The sequence below is a fragment of the Lissotriton helveticus genome, chromosome 6 (assembly GCF_964261635.1).
Source record: "Lissotriton helveticus chromosome 6, aLisHel1.1, whole genome shotgun sequence".
In the NCBI taxonomy this organism is placed as follows: Eukaryota; Metazoa; Chordata; class Amphibia; order Caudata; family Salamandridae; genus Lissotriton; species Lissotriton helveticus.
The window spans coordinates 1,958,962,338-1,958,983,976 of NC_136067.1; the positions used below are offsets into that span (position 1 = coordinate 1,958,962,338).

Genomic DNA, 21,639 nt, shown 5'->3' on the forward strand with positions numbered 1-21,639 from the left:
GTGTAGCAAAGGTGACAGAAATGTTTATTTTAGGGAATAAAGAGTAGATAGGAAGTATGCAGGTTAGCACTCATAAAAAACATCCTAAATTGCTTTACGGTAATGAAACGTGCACTGCATCTCCTGTCAGCTGATGGCAGTGCGGCAGGGACTCTTAAAGTTTCATCCTTTCACAGCATCATATCTGCAATGTTTATCTCCAGGCAGGATCTTTGAACCCTGCTGCTCATTCTGTTGAATGTAAATACACACAAAAGTGTCACTTGCTTGGATCGACCTCTCTTGTTGTGGCAAGGTCTAATCGGACTGGATGTTGCATCTTCTACTGCAGCAAACATTGTGTAGTAAAGAACCACTACATTTAAGGGTTTCCAAGTACAACTTTATTCTGTCATAGGTAACAGGTGCTTCCAGCTTGGCGGCAGCAGCTCATCTCAACATTCTAACCCACACTCCAGGATGTGGGGTGGTTCATACCAAGAGGCCGGGGAGGAGAGGGGTGGACGGGGAGAGAGAGAAGGAAAGAAAGATTACAACACACCTCCCTCCTATAGAAAAGATAGAGAGAGGATGGGCGAGGGGAGGGTACACAGGGAAGGCGGGGATGGAGAGAAAATATAGGTGTGTTCCCAAGGCACATGCTGTATCAATGGGGTGGGGGTCCCTGCTCTGATATACGTTTGCAGAGATATGGTAATACTCTATAAAACATTGCTCAAGGGAAGGGAAGCGTTAACAGATTGCATTTCCTATGTTAATCAACTGTAACTGTAATATGGATTTGAAATAGTTACGGGGTTGCATTACCAACGTTAAACAACTGTAATAAGTCTGGTGCCTTTAAAAACTCAGGACAGGAGTAAGAAGGCTATGCGGTTACTTTGTCAAACATTAGGCAACCGGAACAGTCTGGGACCAACAGGGAGTGTCACTCAAGACAATGGAAGAAGCTAATCCATGTGTGCATTATGTAACACTACGGGCCTTCCCATGTTGGTGAAATCAAGGCATCATAACCTTTTCCATTTAGCTCTCCCATGTCCAAGCTTACTACTCCGTCTATTTCTCTCTGGGATTCCGAACTCCTACTGCTGGAATTCCCCTCCCTTGACCGAAGATTTAGCATGGCTGTACAATCCTTTTCTCTGGGCAGTAGATTGTGCCAGGACGCACCCCTGAGGCTACTACTGATGAAACCAAACTTCCCTTTCCATGTACTTATCGATACCGGGACTGGGCCTCCTTCTGCTCCCACTTCCTTGGTCATGACTATAATTGCCATCTTTGTCGCGTTTCGTTTTAGACGACCCCCGATCATTTGCATGATTCTCCTCAGGCTTGAGTGTGTCCTGCTGTTCCCTCTTGGGTTTGCCATACATGAAATCAAACGTGTCTTCTGAGCCCTTGCTCTTCGGCTTCTTCCACATACCATATACTGGACCCCTCTTCCCTTCCTTAACTTCTAGTGTGGATCCTTCTAGGTCTATCGGCTTTATGTTGCACTTCCTTTCCATCACTCCATACTCGATCCCTTGTATGTATTCATTTTTTATTTCTCCTTTAGGCTTGATGTATCTCGCATCTCTCACTCTTTCTAGCTCACTATTGTTCTTAAGCTCCTCTGACCACTTGGTTTGGAACTCATCCATCTTCATTCTGTGCTGCATCACTTTGCAAACGGACTGGTCGGTTTTATTCATCTGCCATCTCCGTTCATTGGTTGTGGTATCTACACTCACCACCAGTCTTCCCAAATTTCCAGCCATCCTCATTTTTTGTTTACTACTGTCCATTCTGTCTGGTTTCTTACGTATTTCTCTTTCCTCCACCTGGCTTTGATATGTGTTTTTTTTCTTGTTGTGTTCATCCCTACTAGCTTCACTCTCCCACTTCTTTTCCTTTGCCGTTTTTTCAAATACTGCCGTGATATTAGGTGGTTGCATGCGAACGTCAACAGTTTCTTCTCTGGTATTTTGTTTGCTTTGATACTCTGCCATCTCATTTTTGTGTCCTTTTATTCTTCTTTCCCATGAAATCCTCAACATCTGTTGATCTCTCCACCCTAGTGTGTTGATACTACCTCTCGTTATGTATATAGTACTCCTCGTATTGTTTTCTTTATAAACTACATCCATGACTTTATAACCTATAATCTGCATTTCCTCCCCTGCATATGTTTTCAGGACTGTGTTGGTCTCTTTAAGTTCACTGCCATATTTTTTTGCAAATTTTCTGTCCCAATCTTTTTTGCTCACCATACTATATCTCGAACCAGTGTCAGTAATCATTTCCATCTCAACTTCTTCTATTAAAACAGTGCATCTCAGAGCTACCATGCTGGCACTGATATCCTCTTTGCCCTCCTTTCTTTCCTTGAAACCTTCATCCATATGTGCTATACCACTGGTGGCTAGTATATAATATTCATCCCACACGTTCAGAATATTTTCATACATGTTTCTGTCAGTGCCTGACATGAAAACTTTCTCCATGTTGTGAAACATTTTCCTTCCACCCTTACCTAAGCTGTGGAGTAGAATTTCCGCTTTAGCTTCCGGTGACAAGGATGCTACTTCTTCTTCCAAAACGGACACATAGTTTTCAAAATACACTTTCCACTCCCTCCACTCTGCAATGTTTTTATCTACCTCCTCCATGAACGGCTCAGGTGGAGAGAGATTGTACTTTCGACCCCACTCCATGTTGAGTGTGCTGCAATACCTCTTCTCTTCCCCGGAATGTGCCACCTCACCACAAATACTGCACTACAGTGCCAAATGGCACGGAACTGATAAACTCTGACTGGATTCTGAAATAGGAAGGTCTGGTTACGTGCTGCTAAACTCCAAAGGGTGAATATTGATGGCAAATACTAGACTGTTTTGACTGTGTGCTTATTGAACAAGGGCTTGAGGAATGAAAAAGGACGTGACTGTATTTTCTCACTGCAGCGCTATGAGATACTCACAGGGTGCTGGGTACTTCTCACGCTTACCCCCTGCAGACCCCACGTTCCTTAGAGGATTTTCCTAAATTATCGTTGCCCAATCTGAATCCTGGTGCCTTAATAAATCAACCGCCTGTCCTTATGGCGATCGCCTCCACACATTGTCGTAGTCTTTACACTCTCCCCCTTCGCTCCAAACTGCCCCGTCAGGCATTCGACTTTGAATAACACACACACCTTAGAATGGAGCCAATGCACCTTTAACAACTGAGGACTGGTCGGAAGCTGGGTGCCCTGCACGACCCCCGAAATTCAATTCCTACTCCTTGACAGGTTTACCCTGCTGCATATGCACTAGGATATAGAGACAGGGATCCTGCGTCTGAACTCTAATGGGGTGCTACCACTGATGGGTGGTCACTTAATATATCACCTAGCACTCCCTGCTCCACCGAGATATCCTCACACAGTTTCAATGCGTTGCCTCACAGATATCACCAATGACTCAATATGCTGCCTCAGTTAGTTTAGACTCACGGGAACTAGTGTTCACTGCACCCTCTGTTCACTCTGTTCCACTTGGATCTCACTCTGTTCCTCTTGGATCTCCTCACACTGCTTCAATACACCTTTTCAGTTCTATTTTCCGCTGGGCCAGAGGTGTTACACACCCTCACTGATCCTCTCAAATATTTCAAACGGCTCAATCGGTTGCCGCTGTTAAATTTCTCTCACAGGAATTAAGGTTCGCTAAACCCCAATACCTCGGGTGTGTCCTCACACCTATCACACGCTGTCCCCAACTCCTTTCACTAATCACTTCACGCTGGATTCCGTTGTACACTCCTCCCAGTGTTTCCACTGCTGACACTCACCCTTCTCTCGTGCGTCGCACGCTCCGCCTCAGATAAATCCGCTTCACAGAAATAGCAATGCGACTATTTCCTTGCTCTGCACCCTTTCTGCTCACACAGCTTCCACGGCTCACCTCTTGGCCTGGTACGAATCCCTCAGGTGCAGACCGGTCTTGATTCCCTGCGCCTTCACCTCTGGGCGGCGGAGTCCTTCGTCTATTTCTCGCTTGCAGAACAGGAACTTCCTGTAGTCAACCTTGCGGTTCCTTAACGCAAGAGCACTGTTCCATTCTCTCCCGATTGTATACCGCCCCTCCCTCCGTGAAAGGCAAGCACCACTCAATGCCGTATTTAAACTTTTACAAAGGAGATTTATTCTGCTGACAGTTTTTTTTTTTCTTGAGCATAAAAAGATTCTCTGCTCAGCCTCGGCTCCCGGACGATCCGGTCTGGGTAGAGCCTGCCCCCTTTAATCACCGGGACGGCTAGGTAAGAGGGCGCTGCTTCAGTCGAATTCCGTTTTCGACCCCTCAGACATCGCAGGCAAGGTATGCCTGCACAGCGCTGCCCCCAGCAGTCACGCTCCCAACCAACAGCAAACGAGCCTCCTCACTTGCTCCCCTCCAGAGTCAGCTTTCACTGTTGTGGGAAATCCGTGTTTCGCTGCCTGACCATTCCTTCACCGTCACTTCACAACCAGCTGTCCCGACTCTTCTTGCGCTGGTTCCCGCTATGCTGCTTAATCCTCCACGGAACGCTCCCAGGGAGCTCTGGTTACCAGATCCACAGACGTATGTCAGACCGCAATTGAGGAAGGAACGTTCCTCTGCTCCACACGGCACCCTCTCACATTCACCGAGGCTTCACACCCGACTTCCTTTTCTTTACTTAGTCGAGAAATTTCACGTCCCCCCACGGGAACACCTCGATGACACAGCCTGGGTTACCGGTTTGCTCCACACGGTACCCTCTCGCCTTCACCGAGGCTTCACACCCGACTTCCTTTTCCTTACTCAGTCGAGAAATTTCACGTCCCCCCACGGGAACACCTCGATGACACAGCCTGGGTTACCGGTTTGTCCGTTGTCCTGTGATCCGCTAATCAACTGGTGAGTACTTCATCTATGTTCAAAATTCCGCACAAGCATCAACTTTTCCAGGGAGGAAAGCACCCAGCCGACCCTGGCTCAGCTCCTCGTCCTCGTCGCCAAGAAATGTAGTAAAGAACCACTACATTTAAGGGTTTCCAAGTACAACTTTATTCTGTCATAGGTAACAGGTGCTTCCAGCTTGGCGGCAGCAGCTCATCTCAACATTCTAACCCACACTCCAGGATGTGGGGTGGTTCATACCAAGAGGCCGGGGAGGAGAGGGGTGGACGGGGAGAGAGAGAAGGAAAGAAAGATTACAACACATTGTTTGCCAAAAACTTGAAAATCCAATAAAACTACTGAAATACTGATTTATTTCAACATAGATGGAAAGTCCCAGCAGGAATAAAAGGACGTTATTCAAAGAGAACCCTTTTCATGTTAATGGTGGGGGTGGAAGTTTAGCCGAGCTAGAAACCTGTGTTGAGCGAATCCATCTCTGAGTTGTTGTGAAGAACCCGAGGTTCTCTGTCATGCTTACAGCGTGAGCGACATGGCCTCAAACAACAGGTTCTCTGGACTTCAGCAGGAAGGATGTTTTCAAAAGAACAGTAATAGGGCTCTCCCTCCCCATCTTAGATGTTAGCAGGCTATGCGTCCAAGATCAAACATGTGGTTAAAGGAAGGAGTCAGGCGTAACCTTACTCTGCAGTGTATTCTCTAAATCACAACTCCTTGCTACAAATCAAGGTAAAACAAAACACACACTGCCAGACACAAAATGTAACCAGGATACCTAGGTAAATCCGGCTGCCCGACTTAAATTATTTGATCATAGGCAAATATTTTATTTCACAAAAACTCTTTTTTCTTTATTATCACGTATGAAAGCACTTTCATATCTGTGAGTTCAGAATACCAGTTTTACAAAACTATCACTTTTAATAAGTACTTTTCAGTGCTGCATTATGCCCTATTAATGTCAAAGCCTCCACGATAAAGGAATATACTTTTTTTTATATTTTGAAGAGACTTTATCATGTTTTACGTGATGTTTGTTGCATGATTTGCATAGCAAATATTTTCAGGGCTCGGCTCATGTGGAGAAGTGTGGCTCAATGGTTAGAGCGGCAGACCCTGATGCAAAGGTCTAGCCCGGGACCAGGGTTCAATTCCCGCCTCGGCGGGTCTTGGGGTCAACTTCCTCAGACCTGATAATTCTCGCCTCGGTGCCTATTCCAATCATGGAGTCCCACTCTGCAACTCTGGGCAATAGCTTGCTTAATCTCCACAACGGCCCCCACAATGCTAAGGATGCCTGGCCTCCACCTTGGGTGTGCCCAGAAGTGGACACCTCACAGGGAAAGCCAGGATGGGTTCCACAGCGATGTTTGTACAAGTGCCTTGAGACCCTTGCGGGTGAGTAGTGCGCTATACAAGTATCAATTTACATTTACATTTACATGCATGGGCTCTAAGACCTTTGGCTCAGCTCAACTGGTTCAGTTGTTGGCTCGACGCTGTCACATCGTCCCGCCTGACCATGCTTGGGACAGGACAGGCGAGCAGGAAACAGGAAGAGGAAGGGGCTTCACAGGAAGCCAGTAGTCTGTAAGCCAGTGTGAGGCTGGCAGGGAATAAAGAAGGAAGCAAATAGCCTACCTCCGTGTTGGTGTGTATTCTTGCTATGAGCGCTGCGACGAGGGTGGGATCTTTATGAAGCCCACAAGCAGCACATCGCTCAGCCACCCAACGTGGCCGACCACCAACCCTGCAGCGGGAATTGAACACCGAGATCGACGTCGGTACCGCCAAAGCCACGAAGCGCCAAACTGCTGCCAAAGAAGCCGGAGTGTGTGCGCCAGAACGACACCCCAAGCGCTCACAACCGCTGCCCAAGGCGAGAGAGTGGCGCGTATGCCAGAGCGCGACCACCACGTGCCCCCAGAAGTAAGCAGCCGGCCCCCGCCTAGCACCGGAGAACAGTGTACAGTCCCGGGCACGAGGCGAGGAGTGAGGAGCCAGAACCGGGGCGGAGCGAGGGTGAGTCATAACCCCGCCGCTTCTCTCATGCGCGCAAAAATACCTGAAGAGCAGGCGCCAGAAGCGAGCACACGAGGCATGATGTCCCGCGCGGCGGCCATTTTGGGGTCAGGCGCCAGCATATAAGTAAACCCACGCACCCTCCATGGCGGCCATCTTAAAGTCAGGCGCCACTCGTTTCAAGGACTGTGCTGGAGAAAAAGGCAGCCAATAACGAAAATAAGAACTGTCGTGAAGCATGCAATAAGCTAATAAGGCCTGGACAACGCTCCATCCAGCCATTCACGATCAATTAAGTGCAGATGTCCGACCAGGACCCTGATAGCTCCTCAGGCACTGCAAACACAACTCCAAGTGTGTCAAACACAACAAGTTCAGGAAGCCCAGCTACAACAAGTTCAGGAAGCCCAGCTCCAAGTACAGGAAGCCCAGCTTCCCCAACAGACGTGCCCACCATGGCAAATACTCCCATCGGAGCCTCATTCATGCGCCAACCACAGCCACTACCACTGACGCCGGGCAACAGCATGGGCCCATCGTGGAAAACATGGAGTGAAGATTTTGAAGACTATATGGTAGGGTCCTCGGTGCAAGACACTAAACAAAAACTAGTGTCTCTAAGAAACCTGATTGGCCCAGACATTGCGCAAATTATCAAAGAGCTGCCCAACGCAGCAACAGCTACATATGAAGAAACTAAAGCTGCCCTTGACAGACGCTTTCTCCACAAACGCAACATAGATTATGAGCGTCACACGTTCAACCTGGCCACGCAAGAAAAAGGTGAATGCATGAGCGACTTCATCATGCGCATAAGAAGACTAGCGCGACATTGCGATTTCGACAATTTCAAAACGGAAGACGCTCTGAGACTCCGCATCATCGATGGATGCCAATCTGAAACCTTACGCCGGAGACTCCTAAAAAAGCCATATACACTGGAAGAAATTGAAGAACTAACAAGAATTAATGACCAAGCGGAAGACTACGCGAAGCGGATGGGGACACAGAAATCATCTGATCAAAAGGACACCGCTCTGCGAATTCAGGCACACAGGTCCCCCAAGACCACCAAGCCCACATCCAAACCTCACAGGTCCCATACTACTCGGAAGACGTCGTCAAGACGAAGCTCGCGACACACGAGGTCTGCGAAGTCCACACCCACCTGCTACACATGTGGACAGGACTACCCACACTCAGGACAATGCCCAGAAATCGGACAACGATGTCACCGCTGTGGGAGAGACAACCACTTTGAGATCGCATGTCAAGCTAAACACCCAAGTCACAGATCGTCAGCCAAAGGACGTGAGGCACGTTATCACGCCCGAGCCGTAGAAGAGAGGGGAAGATGCTCATCTAGCTCATCAAACTCCAGCATCCAATCAGCCTACTCATACCACTCAAGAGGTCGTTCCGGAAGTGGCTCCCGCACCAGGCGTCAAGCGACAGAACCCCACCGGTCACGCAGAGACACCTCCAGTGAATCACCATCACGCACCCCCACATCACAAGACAGTGATGAGTACATATGCATGGTAGCAGGCAACCCCACATCACACGACAGTGATGAGTACATATGCATGGTAGCAGACCCGGACCGACTGAAGCGATATCCAAAACTCGACATCCTGATAGGAGACCATCCAGCCAAATTTGTCCTGGACTCTGGAGCCTCTCTGAATTACATCTGTGCCCTAGAATATCAAACCATGAAGCACAAACCCAAACTGGAACATGCCGCTGTCCGCATATTCACGTGGATGTCACGCAAGCCACTACCCTGCCTAGGCCGTTTCCACACCACTCTCACGTTCAAGGACCGGAAAATCGATGCCTACATCCATGTAGTAGAAGGACCAGAGGTGGCAGATTGTCTACTCAGTTTACCCACAGCAGAAAGACTCAAACTCGTAGAACTCCTCTACATGACGGAGGACGCTCCCGACATAATTGCGAAGTTCCCCAACCTATTCAAGGGGCTCGGGAAGCTGAACCACTTCAAGGTAAAACTCCACATCAACGAAAACGTGACACCCATTGCTCAACACCACAGGAAGGTGCCGTTCCACTTACAACAAGCCGTCGACGACGAGCTCCAAGATCTCCTCCAAACGGACATCATAGAGCACACGACAGGACCCACCCCATGGGTATCGCCAGTCGTGGTGGTCCCTAAAAAGGGGCAGGACAACAAAGTCAGGCTGTGTGTCGACATGCGCGCACCCAACACCGCTATCGAGCGGGAACGCCATCCTGGGCCGCACATCAGCGACATGATCACCAAACTCAACGGCGCCACAGTGTTCTCCAAACTCGACCTAAATAAGGGTTATCACCAGCTGGAGCTCCACGACAAGTCGAGATACATCACGACTTTCACCACGCATCAAGGCCTATTCTGCTATAAACGCCTGAACTTTGGCATTTCCTCGGCCGCTGAAATCTTCCAGGAAGCCATCAGGCGAGTCATACAAGGCATCCCAAATGCCTTCAACTACAGCGATGACCTGCTGGTATTCGGGAAAGACCAAACAGAACATGACACCGCCCTTGACAGAGTTTGCCATGCATTGATGACCGCAAACCTAACACTTAATGCCAGCAAGTGTGAATTCCACAAAGACACTCTAAAGTTCTATGGACACATATTCTCCAAACAGGGCATGAGACCAGACCCGGAAAAAGTAGCGGCCCTAGCTGACACTCCAAAGCCCCGAGATGTGACTGACCTCCGCTCCTTCCTTGGCATGGCAAGCTATTGCGCACGCTACATCCGCGACTACGCCACGATCAGCTACCCATTGCGGGAACTCACTCGCCAAGGTCAGCCATTCGAATGGACGGACGCATGCCAGCAAGCTGTCTCCGTGATCAAACAAGCTGTGGGGTCAGCCATCAACCTGGCGTATTTTGACACAAAAAAGAAGACCGAAATCACAGTAGACGCCAGTCCGGTGGGTCTGGGTGCCATCCTAGCCCAATACCGCGAAGACACAGACACATCATCGCCTATGCAAGCCGCAGTCTTACGGATACCGAAAAAGCATACTCCCAGCCGGAAAAGGAAAGCCTAGCTGTGGTGTGGGCGTGCGAACACTTCCATCTTTTTGTCTATGGCAAACATTTTACAATCATCACGGACCATCAGGCACTTATTACAATATTTGGAAACCCCAATGCGAAAATGCCACCGCGCATTGAACGATGGGGCCTGCGCCTACAGGATTACATCTTCTCCATCGTCCACAAACCAGGCAAAGCTGAAAACCCAGCTGACTTCATGTCAAGACACCCACTGGCCGGTGCCCGTACCGCACTCTCTGTGGCTGATGAATATCTCCTCTTTGTCGTTGATGCAGCATGTCCTCCCACGGTTCCAGTTGAAGCCATTCAGAAGGCTTCTGCACTTGACCCCCTCGTACAGGCCGTGATGACGCGCATCCGCACAAATTCTTGGAGAGACACGAAACAGTCATCTCAGGACTCGGCTCAACTTCGCCAAGATCTGGCCGCGTTTCAACGCGTACGTGATGAACTCTCAATCAGTGACAACGGTCTCCTCTTAAGAGGGGGGAGAATCGTGATTCCACTCAACCTACGCCAAGGAGTCATCAACCTGGCACATGAAGGCCACAGAGGCATCAATGCAACCAAGAAAGCTCTGAGAGAACGAGTCTGGTTCCCCACCCTTGATCACATGGTAGAGACAACTCTGAAAGACTGCTTCACATGCCAAGTGGTAAGCCGGGAAGAACCGCCGGCACCACTACAAATGTCAGAGCTACCGGAAGGAGTATGGCAACAAGTTGCGGTCGACTTTTTTGGACCACTACAATCAGGGCAGTACATCATTGTTGCAATGGATGAATACTCCCGATTCCCATTCGCACACCTGATATCATCTACCCGAGCAACGACTGTGATCCCAGTGCTCAATGAGATATTTGCAGCCTGGGGCATCCCACTGCGAGTAAAGACAGACAACGGGCCTCCCTTCAACGGCCATGAATTTACTAACTTTGCAACCCATCTCAACTTCAAACACCAGAAAATCACTCCACTGTGGCCAAAGGCAAATGGCATGGTGGAACGATTCATGGGGACACTAAAGAGGGCAATCCAGCAAGCAGAATTAAATCACCGAGACATCCAGCAGACATTGAACGAAGTACTAAGATCATATCGAAACACGCCACACAACACCACCAACCAGTGCCCAGCCACTGTGATGCTAGGAAGGGCGCCTCGAACGAGACTACCCATGCTGAATGCGACTCCTCAACAACGAAATGTCACGGTTGATCATAATACCCTTGTGGAAATAGATCACAACAAAAAGCACAGGATGAAGACATACGCTGACCAGCGTAGACATGCCAAGGACTCAGACATACAAGAAGGAGACTGGGTGATAGTGCGAGGTGATCGACGAGCCAAGGCAGACAGTCGATATCTCGACACTCCCATGCAAGTCACTAAGAGGAAAGGAACCATGGTCACAGCCAAAACTGACCACAAGCAAATAACGAGAAACATCTCACACTTCAAAAAATGTAGCCGGCGCAGCCGACACGAGTTCACGTCCGATCAACCCTCAGGTGACTCCTCCAACCAGAGTGACAGCAGTGACCAGAACCACCACAGTCCCAGGCGAATGGTGGAAACCACAAATCATCACAGTCCAGCACCGAGACACAAGGAACGTCCGCAACGTCTAATAAGAAAACCTCGACGTCTGGTCGAAGAGATCTAGAGGAAGTGAGACTTTGCAAAACAGGGGAGATGTCACATCGTCCCGCCTGACCATGCTTGGGACAGGACAGGCGAGCAGGAAACAGGAAGAGGAAGGGGCTTCACAGGAAGCCAGTAGTCTGTAAGCCAGTGTGAGGCTGGCAGGGAATAAAGAAGGAAGCAAATAGCCTACCTCCGTGTTGGTGTGAATTCTTGCTATGAGCGCTGCGACAGACGCCTCTAGGATCACAGACAGAGAAGGAGCCAGGAGGACAACAGCTGCACAGTTAAAAGGTGAAGTGTTCAGAAAGTGATTTGAACTTCTTTATCTGTCACCGCCCACACGTCTTGCTGACTTAACCCCTTCGGCGCTACAGTGGAGCTGTGCTCATGACGAGCTGAGCCTGTCATAACTGCCGCGGACCCTCGCGGGGATAATTCCCCTCCTGTGCGGGCGTTCCACAGGAGTGGGCGGAGTCATGACGAGCTCAGCTCGTCATGAGTACCACGGCGCCGCGCACGGCCCCCCTCTCCCCGCGCCGCGGGGGAATTAGCCCCGCGACGATGGGGTTAAAACAAAGGATACGCCCAACATCCCTGGCACTCAAGCGTGTTATCTTTTAGGGGGACGTGCACATGTGCAAGGAAGGGCGAAATGCCACCAATTAGACTCACTTTGATTTAAATAAACCAATGGCAGAAGTGGGTTGGACCGTTGCCCCATACAGAATACTGCAGTGGGTGCAACAAAAAGGTGAATGACACAGTAACTGACCAATGGATGAAGAGAGATGGCTGAAAGCCTATTTATGCAAAGTATAATATATATATAATAATTTTAAGTTAAACAATTGTCTTGGCCTACGTCAGACCTAAAAGCGAGATCACTCTCTTCAGTTGTGTGATCGTCTGCTGTAACAACATGTCTTGGACCTATCAACTGTTTGCAGAAGTAGACGTAAAAACTTGTGTTATTAATAATCAACAATAGTCAATCTCTTTGTATATTAGCAGATGCATGGTATTTGTACCATGCAACTATAGTCACACATTTGCAAACTTCACTGTATTTCTGTGCCTCTGTTCAGCGAATAAGGCACTGTGTAGCTAGCTCTCTGTGAATATACCATCACAAACAAACTGGATTCCATTTCTGACAGCCTTTCCAGGTCGCACTTCCTATTAAAGAGCCTGTGAGACAGTTTGTAAATTGATTAATCACTTTGAGATTAACCACAGGCCTTGGAATCACAGGGTAATTAACCTTGGGATACCATAATTTTTTATTTTATACAGATTATTGGGGTAGATATTCCGAGGTAAATCTGAGATTTTCTTTTATTTGTTATCAAGTCAAGTTGTACTTGTAAAGCTGGTCTAATCACCCGAGAAGGTATCCAGAGGGAGAGGTACTCCTTGCTCAGCTGACCTCAACCATACCGTTTTCCTTCCCCTTTTCAATTTTCCACTCACTTACTCTATTCCCATAATACGTATCTGTAGCCTTACCACATTTTTATACCTCAATGTTTTTGTTCTCATTTTGATCAGCCCAATGTTAGAATCCCAGTTTGGTATCCTTGGGTTTTTAATCAAGAAAAAGCGACTTCATCAGCCTCTTTGAGAGTTTAGGTATCTGTGTGTACAGAAGTAGACTCCAAGCAGACATCTTACATTTCCGCCTCATTTAAGTATAACAGGGCATGCCATCTGCTAGAGCCCACATTAGAGCACAAAATGTCTGCCATTTTTTAACAAATGCCTATCTACGAGAGCACTCTGCACATTGTCCTTACTTCTTTCTTGATTCTTTGTGGAAGATTGTCTCTCTCTAACCCAGGACAGACACCTGCATGGGCTTTCAGGTTTATGTTCCACATTTCTTTCATATCATGTTTCATTGGCATATTCTCCTCCATCTGTGACACTGAGGATGCTGGGTTGTCATGTTATGTTCCATCTCTGACACTGAGGATGTTGGGTTGTCATGTTATTTTCCATCTCTGACACTGAGGATGCTGGGTTGTCATGTTATGTTCCATCTCTGACACTGAGGATGTTGGGTTGTCATGTTATGTTCCATCTCTGACACTGAGGATGCTGGGTTGTCATGTTATGTTCCATCTCTGACACTGAGGATGTTGGGTTGTCATGTTATGTTCCATCTGTGACACTGAGGATGTTGGGTTGTCATGTTATTTTCCATCTGTGACACTGAGGATGTTGGGTTGTCATGTTATGTTCCATCTGTGACACTGAGGATGCTGGGTTGTCATGTTATGTTCCATCTGTGACACTGAGGATGTTGGGTTGTCATGTTATTTTCCATCTGTGACACTGAGGATGTTGGGTTGTCATGTTATGTTCCATCTGTGACACTGAGGATGCTGGGTTGTCATGTTATCCTCCATCTGTGACACTGAGGATGCGGGGTTGTCATGTTCTCCTCCATCTCTGACACTGAGGATGCTGGGTTGTCATGTTATGTTCCATTTGTGACACTGCGTATGCTGGGTTGTCATGTTCTCCTCCATCTGTGACACTGAGGATGCTGGGTTGTCATGTTATGTTCCATCTGTGACACTGAGGATGCTGGGTTGTCATGTTCTCCTCCATCTGTGACACTGAAGATGTTGGGTTGTCTTGTTCTCCTCCATCTCTGACACTGAGGATGCTGGGTTGTCATGTTATGTTCCATCTGTGACACTGAGGATGTTGGGTTGTCATGTTATGTTCCATCTGTGACACTGAGGATGTTGGGTTGTCATGTTATGTTCCATCTGTGACACTGAGGATGCTGGGTTGTCATGTTATCCTCCATCTGTGACACTGAGGATGCTGGGTTGTCATGTTATGTTCCATCTGTGACACTGAGGATGCTGGGTTGTCATGTTATGTTCCATCTGTGACACTGAGGATGTTGGGTTGTCATGTTATGTTCCATCTCTGACACTGAGGATGCTGGGTTGTCATGTTCTCCTCCATCTCTGACACTGAGGATGCTGGGTTGTCATGTTATGTTCCATCTGTAACACTGAGGATGCTGGGTTGTCTTGTTATCCTCCATCTGTGACACTGAGGATGCTGGGTTGTCATGGTACCCTCCATCTGTGACACTAAAGATGCTGGGCATATTAGAAGAGACTGCCTGTTGAGATGTTGTGTGTTGGACATCTGACCTCCTCACCTGCGAACAGAAAGTGGAAAGGTGAGACCGTGGCCTTGTTCTCATACATGCTTTTATTGATCTGGTCCTTGCAGCCCCAGCACAGCATCCCCGAGGTCTTCATCTGGATGATGAGCAATAACAAGCGAATCGCCTACGCCCGCATCCCCTCCAAGGACATTCTCTACTCCATCGTGGACGAAGAAATGGGAAGGGACTGTGGGAAAGTGAAGACCGTCTTCCTGAAGGTACCACATCTACCAACTTGGCTTACTTTCTAAAATGGCACAGGCCTTCATTTAGAGTAATTACAAAAATGTACAGTCTTGTAATTACAGCATGTTTATCACATGTGCATGATTTAACCTGGTGGGGTATTATCTGTTTAAAAAACAATTGTCATCTCCTCACAGCACAGAAAAAACTGCTTGTTACCATCAACTTTATGGTGCTGGTAACTCGCCAAAATATGTTAGAAATCAGGAAAGCTGTATTTCCATGTTATTTCCATGTTAGCCCTAATAAGTGTGAGTAAAAAGCAGCATCTGTGTTAATACTTCATTTATTATAATTACCACATCTGTGGTATTACCAGAGGTTGAACAAGCTGCTCCAAATGTGGTCAATGCAAATGACAATGGGACACATGAACTGTGCTACAACCGGGTAATGGACACAAATGGAAATCCAGAAGCAAGCAAAATACACATTTCTTATTTTCTCCTATATAGTGTCTCAGAATTAAGCTTCTATTTGGTAATCGTAAACACTTATATACCAAAGTGTGTTTTGCACCTTTTGCGATTCCTAGTGGGTCTCAAATAGACCTACCTCATGAATATGAATGAGGTAGGCCTCAGTGGTTGTATGACATAAAAACGCATGCTAATACATCGCAAGTCATTACATCGCGGTTTTTACAACGCAAGTCGTTACAACGACTTGCGTTGGAGGGCGCTAGACTTAGGAGTAGTATAATTTACCATTCCAACTCCAGTCTACATACAGTAGGGAAGGTGTTGGATACGAAATTATACTATTCCTTGTCCTAGAGCGCCATCCAGCAGAAGTCGTTGTAACGACTTGCGTTCTAAAAACCGCGATGTAATGGCATCGCGATGTAACGACCGCATTGTAAACGACGTTTCCCGCCTTAGTTTGCGACCCATTGGGAATCGAAAAATCACAGGGACAGTGGCCTGCTGGGATCAGATCACCATGTGTGTGATTGCTTTTTAATTAAAGCCATCTTTTTTTTTAGAATGCCGTCCATTTTCTTTAAAGCAAAATGGGGTGCATTTCAAACAAAAAAATTAAAAAAAATTATTTTCATTTTTTAAGAGTAGGCAGTGGCCAGTGGGACTACTGCCTGCTCTTCTCAAACAATTCTCAAAGGGGAAAGAGTTACTCGGGGACCCCTGTTCATTTGCGAATGTGTTACCACTGTCTTCAAGTTGGTGGTAAAATGTGGATGTTTTGCGACCACATTTCGGTCGCAAAACATTCATACTTACAAATGCGAATCACTATTTGGAAGGAATGCTCTAAACACCCTCCTTCCAAATACCTAATTGCAAACACAAATTACGATTCGGTAACCTGTTTCCGAATCACAATTTGTGTTTTGTACATTTGTAAAAGCATTTTTTCGGTCAGAAACGGCCGTAAAAAGGCTTCAAACATGTGGCCCTAAGTATTCGAAAAAGTCGCAAATATGCTTCCATAGAGTTAAGGTTCCACTTGGGGTGATTTACGACTTTTCAATATTCACAAAGCTTTCCTGGACACCTGCACAGCTGCGCCAGTTGCTGATCTGGAGGCGCAATCTTGAAAAAGTGTTGTGAATGCTATATTGTACAATGTTGCTGGTATTTGTTCAATGCACAATTGTGAGCAAAATTTAAATGCGCACTGTCAAATGCCAGATCCTTTGTGCAAAGGCACAACTGTTTTTTTATTTTATCACCAAGGAGACAAGCCCTTCACCTACACTCCCCTTAAATGTGAGCTGTTCTGTTCCCCTTTCCACTCTGGGTAGAGATTATTTCAACCCTTGCTTGTCTAGTCATTTCCACTATGCGAAAAGGTCGGACAGAATTCTGTGAATCGTCACAAACTTTGAACGGGATTATTTGAGGAACCACGCACACATATTTCCCTAAGTGAGATTAGGTATGACGTAATATCACACAGTTGTGAGGTAATAAGTGCATCATCAAGCACAGTAGGAACAGGCTGGGTGGGGGGGCGTGGCAGGCGGCCTCTGTTCTGCAAGCAGAGAAGGCTGATATCCTCACACACAACCTTCATCTTGGTGGCAACACGCTGAGAAGAAGACCAACCCTGAAGAACAGAATCCAGCAGCGACTGCTCTCCGCTTGTAGCCCGCGGCCTCAGAGAATGAACCATCAGGGGCTCCTACTGCCTGATCTGCACAGCCAATCACTGAGCAAGAAGGGAAGCTGACGTCAGAGGGAGCATGAGCTTGAGATCACAGACACAACTTGACATTGGGACCCAATATGGTCATTATGCTTCCTGATACCTGATCTACCAGCCATGGCACAACCCAACCATGAAATATGAGAGCAAAAACTTCCTAGGCAACTATAGATAAATCATATCAAATATCTTAATACATTTTAAGGGAAAAATAAACATCAAGAATCATGTACAAAACCACCGTATTTTTAATTATATCAAAAAAGGAAACATAAAAATCAAATCAACAATAATACATAATTACAGTGATTGGTATACACATTTCATTAAAATTAGATAAAATATAAAAAAATTATATAGGTGGCAATCTTTATAGAATATATAAAGATTGCCACCTATATACATTTTTTATATTTTATCTAACCACCAAGAGGATGGGACACTTCCCATGCCAAGCCTCTTAAGATCCCATAACTTAATGGCTCATGGCTGAACCAAGAAGAATTTAAGAACTGGGCAGCACTAGAGAAAATAATTGATCTGATGTCACTGTTTACAATACTTCACTGCCTCAAAATGTATGACAACCTTTAACAATACATAAGGGCAAATTCTAGCCATCATGCTATCTGTTCTCACTATATTTCTTACTCTTATGAGTGTTATGTGTGTTGGTTCATCTTTTATTGGAAATTGGCTTTTTCTTTATGAACGAATATATGACGTTACAATGCATATATTTACAACGCGTGCCTTTACAACGCAGTTTTTACATTGCAACATCCTTTACAATGCACACATTTACATCGCATGCCACTACAACGAATTTGTAAAACTACATTTACAACGCATTCCATTACATCGCATTAAACATTGACAACGCATACCCTTACAATGCATACCATTACATTGCATTTAAGGTAAGTGTTGGATAGTGTAGGCGTAAAAAATACTATTCTAACTCCAGGGGGTGCAACAGTAGGGTAAGTGATGGATAGTATAGGGGTACTATGCGTTGTAATGCCTGCATTGTAGTGACATGCGTTGTAGTGTCATGTGTTGTAGTGACATGCGTTGTAAAGAATGTTGCGATGTAATGACTGCGTTGTAAATGTAGTGTGCTGTAATGACTGTGTTGTAAAGGTTGTGTCCAGTAAAGAATATGACTAAACAATACATTGAGAAAAAGATGCTCTGTGTATCCTGGGAAACAGGCAAGAGACGTCACTGCAGATCTCCACGCGGAGGAACTGGTGGACTGCAGTGGTGGGTACCACTCATAGGTGAAGGGAAGAGTCCTCCGCTGACACTTGTGATTTCTTCTTCCTCAGCTGCCCGGTAAGAGGGGCTTCGGACCGGCCGGCTGGACGGTGCAAGCTAAGATGGAGGTCTACCTTTGGTTAGGCCTCAACAAACAGCGCAAAGACTTTCTGAGCGGACTGCCCTGTGGATTCGAAGAAAACAAAGGTGCAAAGGGCCCTGGTCTGCAGTGCTTCCCGCCCATCAGCCTCGTGTACACAAGTAAGAACAAGGACTAATCCTTCTCTTTTCTTTGCCAACTGAGTTGGGAGTATTGATGGACCGTGTCCACTGTTTTTGGATGAAATAATATTAATTGTACTTCCTCGTATTATTCCTTACTGTGCCGCTACTGTTTAAGGTAAACTGTCGCTTAGCCACTTACTCTATAGTAATCCATGCTGTTTGTGTCAAATCGTAGAATATTAACAATTGTAAAAACAAGTTTACAAATGTTTTCAGAACAAAAGTGAATTACTGTGAGATGGTTTTTAGGTGGATTCTGCACACATGGAACTCAACATAGCAGATCCCTTGCTGCACTCAGTTTCCCGCTCACAATGTTATTCATTCAAGTTGTCAACATAGGTGCTCTTCCCCACCCCTCAAACATCCCTCATGTGACCGGCTGCCCCCTGCATACTACAGATACCACCCTTTTTGTGCATTTCCCCTCACCCGCTCTTTTAGGTCTGGCTACAGGCAGCGTCAGTTGTTTGCCAGGTCTTAGGATAACACCACAAACAGTACATTAGAGAGCTTTGGATCATCTCCTTTCAGACAATGGTCACTTTTGGGCAGCCCCTTTCAACCAATGGTCACTTTCGGTCAGCCCCTTTCAGACAATGGTCACTTTTGGTCAGCCCCTGTCAGCTAATGGTCACTTTGGTTTAGCCTCTTTCAGCCAATGGTCACTTTGGTTCAGCCTCTTTAAGCCAATGGTCACTTTGGTTCAGCCTCTTTCAGCCAATGGTCACTTTGGGTCAGCCCCTTTCAGCCAATGGTCACTTTGGGTCAACCACGTTCAGCCAATGGTCACTTTGGGTCAGCCCCTTCAGCCAATGATCACTTTGGGTCAACCCCTTTCAGGCAATGGTCTCTTTGGTTCAGCCTCTTTCAGCCAATTGTCACTTTGGTTCAGCCTCTTTCAGCCAATGGTCACTTTGGTTCAGCCTCTTTTAGCCAATGGTCACTTCGGTTCACCCTCTTTCAGCCAATGGTCACTTTCAGTCAGCCCCTTTCAGACAATGGTCACTTTTGGTCAGCCCCTGTCAGCTAATGGTCACTTTGGTTCAGCCTCTTTCAGCCAATGGTCACTTTGGTTCAGCCAATGGTCACTTTGGTTCAGCCTCTTTCAGCCAATGGTCACTTTGGTTCAGCCTCTTTTAGCCAATGGTCACTTCGGTTCAGCCTCTTTTAGCCAATAGTCACTTCGGTTCAGCCTCTGGTCACTTTCAGTCAGCCCCTTTCAGCCAATGGTCACTTTTGGTCAGCCCCTGTCAGCTAATGGTCACGTTGGTTCAGCCTCTTTCAGCCAATGGTCACTTTGGTTCAGCCAATGGTCACTTTGGTTCAGCCTCTTTCAGCCAATGGTCACTTTGGGTCAACCCTTTTCAGCCAATGTTCACTTTGGGTCAGCCCCTTTCAGCCAATGGTCACTTTGGGTCAACCCTTTTCAGCCAATGTTCACTTTGGGTCAGCCCCTTTCAGCCAATGGACTCTTTGGGCCAGCCCCTTTCAGCCAATGGTCACTTTGGGTCAGCCCCTTTCAGCCAATGGTCACTTTGGGTCAACCCCTTTCAGCCAATGGTCACTTTGGGTCAGCCCCTTTCAGCCAATGGTCACTTTGGGTCAGCCTCTTCAGCCAGTACTCGTTTGACGCTTCTCACATGTTGGATCAGGCCACATGAGCATTGCACAGGTTTACATTTTCAGTGGTTTACAGTGTTGATTGACAAGACACTCAATGTTCAGCATTGCAGCTGATGAAAAGTCCCCAGTGGCTTCCCTGCTGCAGCCTGGACCAATGAAATATTATTTTGAGCTTCCAGTGTCTTATCTGGACCAAGTGAGCTATTCATAAGATGGGGAACTTCAGAGCTTTGTATTGGTGTTCACTTTCTTGCCTGCTCTAGTATGGATTGGAGGATGAAGTAAATCCCCCCTCTGCACGAGCCCCCCCTTTTTTGTGAAGGCATGCTTGAGGATGGGTCTTACCAGGAGCTCAGTGAAGGTTCCGTGTTAGGGAAGCTTCGTCTTGTACCCCCCCCCCCCCCCCCCCCCCACAGGCACCTGCCATAACGAGTCTAAGACTGTATCCACACCCAACCAATGAGGCCACTGCTTCCCTGATTGAACCTGTACTGAACCCAGTGCTTAATTTGTCAAAAGAAATAAGTGCTAGAGCTCTCGTCAGGAGGGCACTGCAGCCTGCACCACACATTGCCCCTACTATGCTGCCAATGGTAGTAACACAACTACTAACCATCACACTCCTACAATGTGACAAATTGAAATATTCCAGGCCCCCATAGCCATAAGAATGGCTTAGGCAGCAGGTAATAGTCATTTTGAATGTATACTGAATTAAAAATTGACTGTTGTTGTGGTCATTTCAGACAGCGCCACCTTGTGGCAGACTGCCACAAACACCGGTGTTAACAATTAAGTGCCGGTGCCGAGCACCGGAAACCACTGGCTCAAATTAAGCACTGCTCCACTCCACCCTCCACACACATCTGCTGGTCATGGTGGTTGTGACATGAGCCCCAGAGCCAGTGTGGTGCATGTCAAGGTGAAATATAAAATTCAATCACCTCATGTTTGAAGCACCTGCTCAACAAATGTTTGGGTTTAAAGAAAATAAATTCCCAAAACGGAAGTTCATTTAATCCAAAAATTGAACAAACGTGCACAGAGTATTCTCCCTGCCTCAGCAGTTTCCCTGCCCAAAGAAGATAAGGAAAGTCATTCCGCCTTCAGTAGGGTGGGCAACGGCGACCCGGCGAACCTGTGGTGAGCCTGGCGGCGGGGTCAGTGCTCCACCGATGGTAACCCAGC

At 47.0% G+C, this 21,639-nt stretch overlaps 1 protein-coding gene across 1 annotated transcript in view; it reads left to right on the forward strand.

Moving 5' to 3' along the window:
- OTOF (otoferlin) overlaps window positions 1-21,639 on the forward strand; it is a 1,162,910-nt gene that overhangs the window by 970,775 nt on the left and 170,496 nt on the right. The window contains exons 22-23 of the mRNA XM_078649977.1: window positions 14,934-15,086; window positions 18,612-18,801. Of these exons, the coding sequence (XP_078506103.1) occupies window positions 14,934-15,086; window positions 18,612-18,801 (343 nt within the window). The remainder of the gene's footprint in view (window positions 1-14,933; window positions 15,087-18,611; window positions 18,802-21,639) is intronic.